At 49.5% G+C, this 15,274-nt stretch overlaps 1 protein-coding gene across 1 annotated transcript in view; it reads left to right on the top strand.

Annotated features, from left to right (window-relative positions):
• LYPD1 (LY6/PLAUR domain containing 1) overlaps nucleotides 1-15,274 on the top strand; it is an 89,137-nt gene that overhangs the window by 15,862 nt on the left and 58,001 nt on the right. Inside the window, exon 2 of the mRNA XM_040358379.1 lies at nucleotides 14,377-14,511. Coding sequence (XP_040214313.1) covers nucleotides 14,377-14,511 — 135 coding nt within the window. The remainder of the gene's footprint in view (nucleotides 1-14,376; nucleotides 14,512-15,274) is intronic.

Raw genomic sequence — 15,274 nt, 5'->3', positions numbered from 1 at the left:
TCTATCATCCCCTCCACCATTGCTTATCTCCTTCATACCGCCACCTCTACTGTCCCCCTCCACGTCTATCATCCCCTCCACCATTGCTTATCTCCTTCGTACCGCCACCTTTTCTGTCCTCCTCCACGTCTATCATCACCTCCACCATTGCTTATCTCCTTCATACCGCCACCACTACTGTCCCCCTCCACGTCTATCATCACCTCCACCATTGCTTATCTCCTTCGTACCGCCACCACTACTGTCCCCCTCCACGTCTATCATCACCTCCACCATTGCTTATCTCCTTCGTACCGCCACCACTACTGTCCCCCTCCACGTCTATCATCACCTCCACCATTGCTTATCTCCTTCGTACCGCCACCACTACTGTCCCCCTCCACGTCTATCATCACCTCCACCATTGCTTATCTCCTTCATGCCGCCACCTCTACTGTCCCCCTCCACGTCTATCATCACCTCCACCATTGCCCATCTCCTTCATGCCGCCACCTCTACTGTCCCCCTCCACGTCTATCATCACCTCCACCATTGCCCATCTCCTTCGTACCGCCACCTCTACTGTCCCCCTCCACGTCTATCATCACCTCCACCATTGCCCATCTCCTTCGTACCGCCACCTCTACTGTCCCCCTCCACGTCTATCATCACCTCCTCCATTGCTTATCTCCTTCGTACCGCAACCACTACTGTCCCCCTCCACGTCTATCATCACCTCCACCATTGCTTATCTCCTTCATACCGCCACCACTACTGTCCCCCTCCACGTCTATCATCCCCTCCACCATTGCCCATCTCCTTCATACCGCCACCGCTAATGTCCCCCTCCACGTCTATCATCCCCTCCACCATTGCTTATCTCCTTCGTACTGCCACCTCTACTGTCCCCCTCCACGTCTATCATTACCTCCACCATTGCCCATCTCCTTCATACCGCCACCTCTACTGTCCCCCTCCACGTCTATCATCCCCTCCACCATTGCTTATCTCCTTCGTACCGCCACCTCTACTGTCCCCCTCCACGTCTATCATTACCTCCACCATTGCCCATCTCCTTCATACCGCCACCTCTACTGTCCCCCTCCACGTCTATCATCACCTCCACCATTGCTTATCTCCTTCGTACCGCCACCACTACTGTCCCCCTCCACGTCTATCATCCCCTCCACCATTGCTTATCTCCTTCGTACCGCCACCACTACTGTCCCCCTCCACGTCTATCATCACCTCCACCATTGCTTATCTCCTTTATACCGCCACCACTACTGTCCCCCTCCACGTCTATCATCACCTCCACCATTGCCCATCTCCTTCGTACCGCCACCACTACTATCCCCCTCCACGTCTATCATCACCTCCACCATTGCTTATCTTCTTCGTACCGCCACCACTACTATCCCCCTCCACGTCTATCATCCCCTCCACCATTGCTTATCTCCTTCGTACCGCATCCTCTACTGTCCTCCTCCATGTGTCACACTCCCCCTCCATTCCCTTTACAGGATTAGGACCACAAATATCAGATCTACCACTAGTGTCACCTTACCTCCAAATACTTCATCACTGCCCTCAGAAATGCCACCACCAGCGAGTCCCCCTCCCACCAGCGAGTCCCCCTCCCACCAGCGAGTCCCCCTCCCACCAGCAAGTCCCCCTCCCACCACGCCTGTCACCCTCCAGACCGATGTAGACTGGCTTCAATGTAATAACACAGTGAGCTTTGACATCAGTTTTAGGCCCTCCTGAAATAATTCATTGCTGAGCGGTTCATCTGCCATTATCTGCATTTAACTTCTTTGAGCTGCTTTTGTATTAATATTGACTTATATGAGCCAAGAAGAAATTCTAAGTAAGCTCACCTCCCAACATTCTGAGATGGGAATGAGGGACACTTACTAACAAACATATGTAGGCATAGGACACGCCCCCCTGTCACACCCCCTTAAAGTAGAATTGACCAAAGAAAAGGTTAATTAAAGCGGGAGTTCACCCAATTCTTTTTTTTTTCTCTTTTCCCCTTAGCTTCCTGCTCGTTTTGTCTAGGGGAATCGGCAATTTGTTTTAAAATATGATCCGTACTTACCGTTTTCGAGATGCATCGTCTCCGTCGCTTCCGGGTATGGGTCTTCGGGAGCGGGCGTTCCTTCTTGATTGACAGTCTTCCGACGGTCGCATCCATCGCGTCACTCGTAGCCGAAAGAAGCCGAACGTCGGTGCGGCTCTATACTGCGCCTGCGCACCGACGTTCGGCCTCTTTCGGAAAATCGTGACGCGATGGATGCGACCGTCGGAAGCCTCTCGGAAGACTGTCAATCAAGAAGGAACGCCCAGTCCCGCAGCCCATACCCGGAAGCGGCGGAGAAGATGCATCTCGAAAACGGGTAAGTACGGATCATATTTTAAAACAAATTGCCGATTCCCCTAGACTCAACGAGCATCCATCTAAGGGGAAAAGGTGTTGGCTATGGGTGAACCTCCGCTTTAAATCCACAAGGATTCCCACCACTATTCCTTTATATTAGCTTTTAAAATGTACACACCACAACAATCAACAACACCAGAAATCCACCATCACCGACTTCAACACCACTACCAGAAATCCACCATCACCGACTTCAACACCACTACCAGAAATCCACCATCACCGACTTCATCACCACCACCTGAAATCCACCATAACCGACTTCAACAACACCACCACCAGAAATCCCCCATCACCGACTTCAACACCACCACTACCAGAAATCCACCATCACCGACTTCAACACCACCACCAGAAATCCACCATCACCGACTTCATCACCACCACCAGAAATCCACCATCGCCGACTTCAACACCACTACCAGAAATCCACCATCACCGACTTCATCACCACCACCAGAAATCCACCATCACCGACTTCATCACCACCACCAGAAATCCACCACCACCAGAAATCCACCATCACCGACTGTGACGGTATCGGTATGATATCCCCGTCAAGCATTCCCTCCTCTCCATACAAGAACATCACAGGATTCCCCACACATGAGTCAAGACTGGATGCTGGAACCAAGACTGATTTATTGACACAAAAACTCAGCTTATATGTGGTTACAGCCTGTTAGGAACGCCCCCCTCACACAGTGGGGTTTCCCATACAGATTATAGGAGCCAAGTCGGAGCCGACCCTGCAGACACGTTTCTTTAGATAAAGACATCACTGGAGTTAATTACTACACTGAAGCAATCAGAATAATTAACATACTACTTCTCTAATCATTTAGCCTGATGATACAATACACATCTTTTAAGGGTAAACACAGATCTTCTTTACACAACACAATAGATCAATTAACGTTTAGAATAGTGAGGGGACATTAGCACGTCAATAACCTGTCAGAGGAATGAATCACACATGAAATTCCTTTCTACCTCTACCCATGGCTAGCAGGGAGCAGTACACTGAGACATATAGGCAAATGTATCACAATGGCCCCCCTTTTGCTCCCTGCTCCGGCAAATCCGGTTGGACCTTCCCTGGTCCAGTAGGGTTGACGGGTTCAGAGCTTTTAGTCCGAGGTTAACTCCGTTTGGCATGACTGACCTCCCTTGACAACTGCTTCAGACTCAGGTATGTCACCGGGTCGTCAGATCACACGCCGGTCAGTCCCCAAGTCTTTGTGCGATCTGCAAAGTCACCAGAAGTCAGTGTGAAGACAGCGAATGGGTCTGTGCGCCGCCGTCTAGGTGTCCCGCTATGGGAGGGGGCAGGTTATGGCTCTGAAGTGACAATCACAGGAGATTCATAAAAAGGAAAAGTTATATTTGTTGTAGCACTGGTGCTCAGAGTCCGGGGGGGGGGGGAGAGAGGGCACTCAGAGCCCCATAATGTCAGCCACCCCCTGCTCCCTCCGCAGCCGCCGGTTCTCCTCTTGGAGCTTCTCCAGCTCCATCTCCAGTTCATGGAGCCTGGGGGGGGTCAGCCTGCTGTGACCTCAGGTGGTTGTTCTCCTCCTCCATGCGGCTTATGCACTCCTCCAGCTCTATGTACTCACGGATCAGATCCTGCTTGCTCATGTCCTGCAGGCTCTCCACGTGGTCCTTCATCATCAGGAACTGGGTGGTGGTGTAAGGGGCCACCGGTGGGCCCTTGGCGAACATCTCGGCCCGCATCTGGGACGCCCGCTGCGACTCCCTCTTCTCCAGTCGCTTCTTCTCCTCCCAGGTCCGCTGGTTATATGACTTCCAGGACCTCTTCTTCTTGAAGGATGGCCGGCGGTGCCTCTTTCTGCCCAGCTCCCTCCAGGGCCCCTCCGGCTCAGGGCTGGAGCCCATGACCAGCTGACAATGGTGTTCCCTGTTGTCCGTAATAGCAGATTGTACCATGAGGGCTTCGTAAGGGGTGCCCAATGGTTCTTCCCGACCCCGCTCCTGGGGATCCCAAGCCGAGTCTACACAATGGGCTGCTGCTGGTGGGCGGTACCCAGGTTGAGACCAATTTGACCTGGTGTTGTCATTCATGGGGCAATTCTGCTTGAAGTGACCCAACTGTTTGCACCGGAAGCAGCGTTGTTCGTTGTCCTCCTGGCGTGGATAGCGAGGGCTAGATGTCACCGGTCTGTTAGGAGGTTGGTATCTAGCGGCTGGTGGGTGTGAGGGCGCCGTTGGTCGTGGAGGTTGTACGCGTGGTGTGACCTGGTTTGTCTTGCGAGTATCCGCATATTCATCCGCCAACTTCGCGGCCTCTGGTAGAGTCATGGGCCTGCGATCTCTCACCCAATCTTTGACATCCGTCTGGATGTGATTGTAAAATTGCTCCAGGAGCATTAGTTGCAAAATGTCCTCTGCGGTGGTGGCCTGGCTGCTGTTAACCCAGTTAGAGGCCGACAGGGACAGCTGGCATGCCCACTCCGCATAAGTCTTTCGTGGTTTTGCGTGAGTCCCTGAACTTCTGTCGGTGGGACTCTGGGGTTACTGCATAACGAGCCAGGAGCACTTCTTTAACCCGGGCGTAGCTATGGATATCCTGATCTGGCACGGTCCGGAAAGCATCAGAAGCTTTGCCTGACAGTTTGCCTGACAATATTGCAACCCACTCTCTTCTAGCTATTCGGTGCAGGTTACATTGTCGCTCAAAATCCGCCAGGTAGTTATCAATTTCACAGTCCTTTTCATCAAAAGCTTTAAAAGCGCTAAACGGAATCTTCCTTGCGTCTGCTGTGCTGTACTCACTGTTCGGAGAAGGTGCGGCTGCTTGTTGGACTGCTGCCAGTTTTAACTGTAGTTCTGCGTCCCTTATTTGTTTATCCTCCTCCGCTAACAGGTCCATCACTTTCAGCACCATATCCGGCGTTGGGTTCGGGCCGAACCACGCTAGCTTCTCTCTCATTAGCTTGTTGGCTGGTGATTCCTCCTCCTGAATCACTGGTGTATCCATCTCTTGTACTGCTGGCGTTGCTGCAATCCCGTCCTCCTGGTCTATCTCCATTGATTCCGCTATGATGACCCGCTTGGTTTTGTTGCTAGCAATCCTTCCAGTAGTTCTTCCAGTGTCTGCTTGGAATCCGGGTGTGAAGGAGAGTAGAAGGGAAGATCCCGCTGCTGCCAACCAATTTGTGACGGTATCGGTATGATATCCCCGTCAAGCATTCCCTCCTCTCCATACAAGAACATCACAGGATTCCCCACACATGAGTCAAGACTGGATGCTGGAACCAAGACACTTTATTGACACAAAAACTCAGCTTATATGTGGTTACAGCCTGTTAGGAACGCCCCCCTCACACAGTGGGGTTTCCCATACAGATTATAGGAGACAAGTCGGAGCCGACCATGCAGACACGTTTCTTTAGATAAAGACATCACTGGAGTTAATTACTACACTGAAGCAATCAGAATAATTAACATACTACTTCTCTAATCATTTAGCCTGATGATACAATACTCATCTTTTAAGGGTAAACACAGATCTTCTTTACACAACACAATAGATCAATTAACCTTTAGAATAGTGAGGGGACATTAGCACGTCAATAACCTGTCAGAGGAATGAATCACACATGAAATTCCTTTCTACCTCTACCCATGGCTAGCAGGGAGCAGTACACTGAGACATATAGGCAAAGGTATCACACCTGCTCACCCACCTTCATCACCACTACCAGAAATCCACCATCACCGACTTCATCACCACCACCAGAAATCCACCATCACCGACTCCAACAACACCACTACCAGAAATCCACCATCACCGACTCCAACAACACCACTACCAGAAATCCACCATCACCGACTTCAACACCACCACCAGAAATCCACCATCACCGACTTCATCACCACTACCAGAAATCCACCATCACCGACTTCATCACCACCACCAGAAATCCACCATCACCGACTTCATCACCACCACCAGAAATCCACCATCACCGACTCCAACAACACCACTACTAGAAATCCACCATCACCGACTTCAACACCACCACCAGAAATCCACCATCACCGACTTCAACACCACCACCAGAAATCCACCATCACCGACTTCATCACCACGACCAGAAATCCACCATCGCCGACTTCAACACCACTACCAGAAATCCACCATCACCGACTTCATCACCACCACCAGAAATCCACCATCACCGACTTCATCACCACCACTACCAGAAATCCACCATCACCGACTTCAACACCACTACCAGAAATCCGCCATCACCGACTTCAACACCACCACCAGAAATCCACCATCACCGACTCCAACAACACCACTACCAGAAATCCACCATCATCGACGTCAACACCACCACCAGAAATCCACCATCACCGACTTCATCACCACTACCAGAAATCCACCATCGCCGACTTCAACACCACTACCAGAAATCCACCATCACCGACTTCATCACCACCACCAGAAATCCACCATCACCGACTTCATCACCACCACCAGAAATCCACCATCACCGACTCCAACAACACCACTACTAGAAATCCACCATCACCGACTTCAACACCACCACCAGAAATCCACCATCACCGACTTCAACACCACCACCAGAAATCCACCATCACCGACTTCATCACCACGACCAGAAATCCACCATCGCCGACTTCAACACCACTACCAGAAATCCACCATCACCGACTTCATCACCACCACCAGAAATCCACCATCACCGACTTCATCACCACCACTACCAGAAATCCACCATCACCGACTTCAACACCACTACCAGAAATCCACCATCACCGACTCCAACAACACCACTACCAGAAATCCACCATCACCGACTCCAACAACACCACTACCAGAAATCCACCATCACCGACTTCAACAACACCACTACCAGAAATCCACCATCACCGACTCCAACAACACCACTACCAGAAATCCACCATCACCGACTCCAACAACACCACTACCAGAAATCCACCATCACCGACTCCAACAACACCACTACCAGAAATCCACCATCACCGACTCCAACAACACCACCACCAGAAATCCACCATCACCGACTTCAACAACACCACTACCAGAAATCCACCATCACCGACTTCAACACCACCACCAGAAATCCACCATCACCGACTCCAACAACACCACCTGAAATCCACCATCACTGACTCCAACAACACCACTACCAGAAATCCACCATCACCGACTCCAACAACACCACTACCAGAAATCCACCATCACCGACTCCAACAACACCACTACCAGAAATCCACCATCACCGACTCCAACAACACCACTACCAGAAATCCACCATCACCGACTCCAACAACACCACTACCAGAAATCCACCATCACCGACTCCAACAACACCACTACCAGAAATCCACCATCACCGACTCCAACAACACCACCACCAGAAATCCACCATCACCGACTTCAACAACACCACTACCAGAAATCCACCATCACCGACTTCAACACCACCACCAGAAATCCACCATCACCGACTCCAACAACACCACTACCAGAAAACCACCATCACCGACTCCAACAACACCACCTGAAATCCACCATCACCGACTCCAACAACACCACTACCAGAAATCCACCATCACCGACTCCAACAACACCACTACCAGAAATCCACCATCACCGACTCCAACAACACCACTACCAGAAATCCACCATCACCGACTTCAACAACACCACCACCAGAAATCCACCATCACCGACTTCAACATCACCACCACCAGAAATCCACCATCACCGACTTCAACACCACTACCAGAAATCTAGAAGACAGAGGGGGTCTGTGCCCAGGAGTGTTCCACCTAGGAGACAGGAGGTCTGTGCCCAGGAGTTTTCCACCTAGGAGACAGGGGAGGTCTATGTCCAGGAGTCAGGATGACTCCACCTAGAATCCAGAGGAGGTCTATGTCCAGGAGTCAGGATCACTCCACCTAGAATCCAGAGGAGGTCTGTGCCCATGAGTCGGGAGTGTTCCACCTAGGAGATAGAGGAGGTCTCTGTCCAGGAATCAGGAGTTTTCCACCTAGGAGACAGGGGAGGTCTATGTCCAGGAGTCAGGATGACTCCACTTAGAATCCAGAGGAGGTCTGTGTCCAGGAGTCAGGAGTGTTCCACCTAGAAGACAGAGGAGGTCTGTGCCCAATTGTTTGGGTGAATGATTAGGGGTGTGTACCTCAAAACCAGCCATGTGAGGGGAAGGCACGAACTGGCAGCCTCTTTATTATTAAGGGACTTCTAGATTCTGATAAGCCCCCCCCCCCCTGCATACCATCAGCCAGGGTTGTGGGGTCAAGGCCTTTGTCCTCATCATTCAGGGGCCAATGTGCACCCCCCCATCATGTTGAGAGTATGGAATGGTTCAGGCCAGGCTGCATGTTCGGATTAGGGGGTCTGCATTTTATGGGGAACTTTTTTCTTTGTTTTGTTTTGCATGCAGTTCCCTTTAAAATCTGTTACAGCAAAAGTGACATTTGCAAACAATCATACAGCAAATGACATCCATTGTCAGCTTATTAAAAAGAGCAACGTACCTGTCTAAGGTACTAAGTACTGTTGTTTTTTTCTTTGTAGTTTTTTTTAAAGAGGCCGGGAATAAAATGTTATTTGCCAGCAATTTTAAAACGTTCTTCCTTTGCAAATGTATCACCCTCTAGTGTGTATTACTAGTATAGAGTAGGCAAATTATAGCCTGGCCCAGGGATAAACCTGAGTCACTGAACCTGGGTCAGGGTTATTAGAGGTCAGGGCTGGATGACTTATCCTGGCAGCTCTCTGGTGCTTCCCCCTGTTTCTAGAATGTTGGGGAACATTCTGGAAGTTAGTGAGTGAAAGCCAGGAGGGGTTGCCTTGAAGTGGGCCTAGTAAGGAACTAAGTGCTGTTGGTGGCCCTTGAGGAACCCCTGCAGGGGAGGGGATTTACTTTGGGCTGGCCTGAGAGGATCCCACCACAGCAGGCAGCTGAAGAGACCCTATGCAGAGAGAGCAAGGAGAGATAGTGAGTAGATTAGCATGGTGCAGGCACAGACTGCCATCTGTAGAAGTGCTCTCTTGAAGACAGCGGTGTGCCAAGTCGTCATCTAACCTTGCCCTGAGAGATCTCCAGTGTGTCAGTTGGATAGACTGGGAAGAGGAGGTGGCCGGGTGGGCTGGGGAAGTGGCAGCCGAGTGGGCTGGCATTTCTGTGGGAAGTAGAGTTGGGACCAGTGTCTACAAGGAAGCGAAAGGTGATACAGGATGCAGTTCTCTCCACATGTGCTATTTTCCACAAGGGACAGAGAGTTCCTGCCTGTAAGGGGCTATTGATCTAACGAGAGACTGTTAGTTCCCAGAAAGACGGGACCCAGCAAAGCGATGCAAAGAGTCAAGTGTTGTGCAGGAAGAAGAAGCTGTAAATAGGGAGGAAGATGTCCCTGGTTCTGTTTGTTGGACATTTTTCAAGTTGGGCATCCCAAAATCCCTACCCCTTCCAAGTTATGACCCCCTAATAAGAACTGTGATGCAATTGCCTATATATGCTTCAGTTAATTCTCCCTGCTAATTTAATGCTGTGGGTTAGAGGTAACAGGTGTTTTCATGTGTGACTCATCTCTCTGTGAAGACTGTTCATATGTTAAATAAGGCTAGCTTTTGAAAGGCCTTTAATTGTGTGATAACACTGTCTAAAAACCTATTGATGCTCAGAGGTGTTAATAGGTGTCAAGCTGCATGCAGGGACGAAACGTCTGCCTAGGAAACTTAAGTGTGTGAAGGTGGTTTGTTGTTATGCTGTTTAAGGAATGTGCAGTGATTAGACATGATAATTATCGGTCGGTGCCGACCTGTCTAGAATGTTTTAGTAATTAGCCTTGGTGTGTGATTAGGGGTGTGGAGATCTCATTGTTGCTTTAATGTCTTGGACTGTATAAAAAGCTGAGAAGAAAAGTGTGTTGTTCCAGCAGTAAGCTTGGCATGTGTGGCTTATTGGGGCGACTCCAGGAATATTCCCCCTTGTGGAATATTGGGTGATTATCTTTATGGGAAGAAGGGAAGACTTTGACGGGGCTATCATTCTAATACCGTCACAAATGGTTGGCAGCAGCGGGATTTTCCCTTCTATTCCCCTTCACACCCGGATTCCAAGCAGACACTGGAAGAACTACTGGAAGTTCGTGGAAGGATTGCTAGCAACAAAACCAAGCGGGTCATCATAGCAGAATTATTGGAGATAGACCAGGAGGACGGGATTGCAGCAATGCCAGCAGTACAAGAGATGGAGACACCAGTGATTCAGGAAGAGGAATCACCAGCCAACAAGCTAATGAGAGAGAAGCTAGCATGGTTCGGTCCGAACCCAACAGCGGATGTGGTGCTGAAAGTGATGGACCTGTTAGCGAAGGAGGCTAAACAAATAAGAGACGCAGAACTACAGAAGGATAAACAAATAAGAGACGCAGAACTACAGTTAAAACTGGCAGCAGTCCGACAAGCAGCCGCACATTCTCCAAACAGTGAGTACAGCACAGCAGACGCAAGGAAGATTCCGTTTAGCCTTTTTAAAGATTTTGATGAAAAGGACTGTGAAATTGATAACTACCTGGCAGACTTTGAGCGACAATGTAACCTGCACCGAATAGCTAGAGGAGAGTGGGTTGCAATATTGTCAGGCAAACTGTCAGGCAAAGCTTCTGATGCTTTCCGGACCGTGCCAGATCAGGATTATCCATAGCTACGCCCGGGTTAAAGAAGTGCTCCTGGCTCGTTATACAGTAACCCCAGAGTCCCACCGACAGAAGTTCAGGGACTCACGCAAAACCACAAAAGACTCTTACGCGGAATGGGCATGCCAGTTATCCCTGTCGGCCTCTAACTGGGTTAACAGCAGCCAGGCCACCACCGCAGAGGACATTTTGCAACTAATGCTCCTGGAGCAATTTTACAATCACATCCAGACGGACGTCAAAGACTGGGTGAGAGATCGCAGGCCCATGACTCTACCAGAGGCCGCTAAGTTGGCGGATGAATATGCGGAAACTCGCAAGACGAACCAGGTCACACCACAGGTACAACCTCCACGACCAACGGTGCCCTCACACCCACCAACCGCTAGATACCAACCTCCTAACAGACCGGTGACATCTAGCCCTCGCTACCCACGCCAGGAGGACAACGAACAACGCTGCTTCCGGTGCAAACAGCTGGGTCACTTCAAGCAGAATTGCCCCATGAATGACAACACCAGGTCAAATTGGTCTCAACCTTGGTACCGCCCACCAGCAGCAGCCCATTGTGTAGACTCGGCTTGGGATCCCCAGGAGCTGGGTCAGGAAGAACCATTGGACACCCTTTACGAAGTCCTCACGGTACAATCTGTTATTACGGACAACAGGGAACACCATTGTCAGCTGGTCATGGGTGACAGCCATGAGCCGGAGGGGCCTTGGAGGGAGCTGGGCAGAAAGAGGCACCGCCGGCTACCCCCCAAGAAGAAGAGGTCCTGGAAGCCGTATAACAAGCTGACCTGGGAGGAGAAGAAGCGACTGGAGGAGAGGGAGTCGCAGCGGGCGTCCCAGATGCGGGCTGAGATGTTCGCCAAGGGCCCACCGGTGGCACCTTACACCACCACCCAGTTCCTGATGATGAAGGACCACGTGGAGAGCCTGCAGGACATAAGCAAGCAGGATCTGATTCGTGAGTACATAGAGCTGGAGGAGTGCATAAGCCGCATGGAGGAGGAGAACAACCACCTGAGGTCACAGCGGGCTGACCCCCCCAGGCTCCATGAACTGGAGATGGAGCTGGAGAAGCTCAAAGAGGAGAACCGGCGGCTGCGGAGGGAGCAGAGGGTGGCTGACCCTATGGGGCACTGATCCCCCCCCCCCCCCGGACTCTGAGCACCAGTACTACAGCATTTCAACAAATATTACTTTTTCTTTTTATGAATCTCCTGTGATTGTCACTTCAGAGCCATAACCTGCCCCCTCCCATAGCGGGACACCTAGATGGCGGTGCACAGACCCATTCGCCGTCTTCACACTGACTTCTGGTGACTCTGCAGATCGCACAAAGACTTGGGGACTGACCGGCGTGTGATCTGACGACCCGGTGACATACCTGAGTCGGAAGCTGTTGCCAAGGGAGGTCAGTTACGCCAAACGGAGTTAACCTCGGACTAAAAGCTCTGAACCCGTCAACCCTACTGGACCAGGGAAGGTCCAACCGGGTTTGCCGGAGCAGGGAGAAAAAGGGGGGCCATTGTGATGCAATTGCCTATATATGCTTCAGTTAATTCTCCCTGCTAATTTAATGCTGTGGGTTAGAGGTAACAGGTGTTTTCATGTGTGATTCATCTCTCTGTGAAGACTGTTCATATGTTAAATAAGGCTAGCTTTTGAAAGGCCTTTAATTGTGTGATAACACTGTCTAAAAACCTATTGATGCTCAGAGGTGTTAATAGGTGTCAAGCTGCATGCAGGGACGAAACGTCTGCCTAGGAAACTCAGTGTGTGAAGGTGGTTTGTTGTTATGCTGTTTAAGGAATGTGCAGTGATTAGACATGATAATTATCGGTCGGTGCCGACCTGTCTGGAATGTTTTAGTAATTAGCCTTAGTGTGTGATTAGGGGGGGTGGAGATCTCATTGTTGCTTTAATGTCTTGGACTATATAAAAAGCTTAGAAGAAAACCATTAAAGTCTGTGTTGTTCCAGCAGTAAGCTTGGCATGTGTGGCTTATTGGGGCGACTCCAGGAATATTCCCCCTTGTGGAATATTGGGTGATTATCTTTATGGGAAGAAGGGAAGACTTTGACGGGGATATCATTCTAATACCGTCACAACAACAAAAACCAAAAGACTGTTTTCTGTGTCTGGAAAGAAGGAAGTGCTGTGTGCCTGGCTGTGCAGCAGTGGGGAACCCTGAAATGTGCGGCTCCTATGGGGGTAGTGCTACACAAATGTTAGCGCTGCTGCAGCACTTTCTGCACATCAGACATACCCCTTCACAGGCAGGATAAGGATCCCCCCAGGTATGGGGACTTCTAATGGTTCACTTTAAGCATTTAAAAATCACGGCTTCTGCCAAATGGAATGTTGATAACAACATGTTCCCGAGGGCAGCACAAATCTCCATGCTATTTCTCACACACTTCTGACTTTTAGCCCAGAAAATGGTCATTTTTTTATTTGACAGATTCGGTACCTCTCGATTTCATTGGGATTTGGGTTCGACATCCAAGCTTTGTTGAAGTTCAATGAATATCACTCAGACCAAACCCAGGGCAGTGCAGCTCATCACTATTCACTATCCACCATTAAAAGCTCTTCTCACCATCAGAAGGTTTTTTTTCCACTATAATGCCGCGTACACACCATCATTTTTCGGCATGAAAAAAACGTTGTTTTAAAAAAATGTACTTTAAAATGATGGTGTGTGGGCTTCACATCATTTTTCGGCTTCTGAAAAACGACAACATTTTTTTTCGAGCATGCTGCATTTGATCGTGCGTGGGCTAAAACGACGTTAAAAATCCGCGCATGCTCAGAAGAAAGTTATGAGACAGGAGCGCTCGTTCTGGTAAAACTAGCATTCATAATGGAGATCGCACATTCATCACGCTGTAACAGACAGAAAAGCGCAAATCGTCTTTTACTAACACGGAATCAGCTAAAGCAGCCCCAAGGGTGGCGCCATCCGCATGGAACCTCCCCTTCATAGTGCCGTCGTACATGCTGTACGTCACCACGCTTTGCTAGAGCGTTTTTAAAAAACGATGGTGTGTGGGCAACCTCTTTTTAATGATGAAGTTGGAAAAACTTTGTTTTCTTTCATGTCGAAAAACGATCGTGTGTACGCGGCATAAGACGCTTCATCTTTAAGATTACCTTCATCTGGTCTCACCATATTTCTCTTGTCTGTCTCTTTCTTGTAGGCCTGGCTCTGCAGATCCAGTGCTACCAGTGTGAAGAATTCCAGCGAGATGACTGCTCAGCCCCAGAATTCATTGTCAACTGTACAGTCAATGTCCAGGACACGTGTCAGAAGGAAGTCATGGAGAAGAGTGATGGTGAGTATGACGTTGTCTGCTGGCAGCGTAGATGGAGCTGGTCCTGATAGATGAGAACGTAGATGACTCTGGTGGTCGGTATTAAGGGACATCCAGTACAAAGTTCATGACTAGGGATGAGCCGAACACCCCCCGGCCCGGTTCGGTTCGCATCAGAACCTTCGACGAACCGAACGTTCACGCGAACTTTAGAACCCAATTGAAGTCTATGGGACTCGAATGTTTGAAATCAAAAGTTTTATTTTAAGTGCTAATATGCAAGTTATTGTCGAAAAACAGGTTTGGGGACCCGGTTCTTGCCCCAGGGAACATGTATGAATGCAAAAAAAGCGTTAAAAACGTCTGTTTTTCTGGGAGCAGTGATTTTAATGATGCTTAAAGTGAAAACATTATTTTTTAAAAATTCCTTTAAATATCGTACCTGCTGGGTGTCTATAGTATGCCTGTGAAGTGGCACGTGTTTAGAACTGTCCCTGCACACAATGACATTTATATAGGGAAAAAAGTCATTTAAAACTGCTTGCGGCTTTATTGTAATGTCTAGTCCCTGCAATATGGATGAAAATCAGTGAGAAAAATAGCATGGGTTTCCCTGCCCCCCTCCCCCAGGTCATTACAAGCCCCTTTGGCCCTATATACTTTGAACAGCAGTATATAGGCGGTGCAAACAAGACAGGGACTGTAGGTTTGTTGTTAAGTAGAATCTGTTTGTAATTTTGAACAGGTACTTTTTTAAAGTGTAGCTCCAGCCAAAAAATCTATT

Source organism: Rana temporaria, chromosome 6 (genome assembly GCF_905171775.1).
Source record: "Rana temporaria chromosome 6, aRanTem1.1, whole genome shotgun sequence".
NCBI classification, from domain to species: Eukaryota; Metazoa; Chordata; class Amphibia; order Anura; family Ranidae; genus Rana; species Rana temporaria.
Note: the sequence above shows the minus strand (reverse complement) of the source record. Positions and strands in the feature narration are given on the sequence as shown.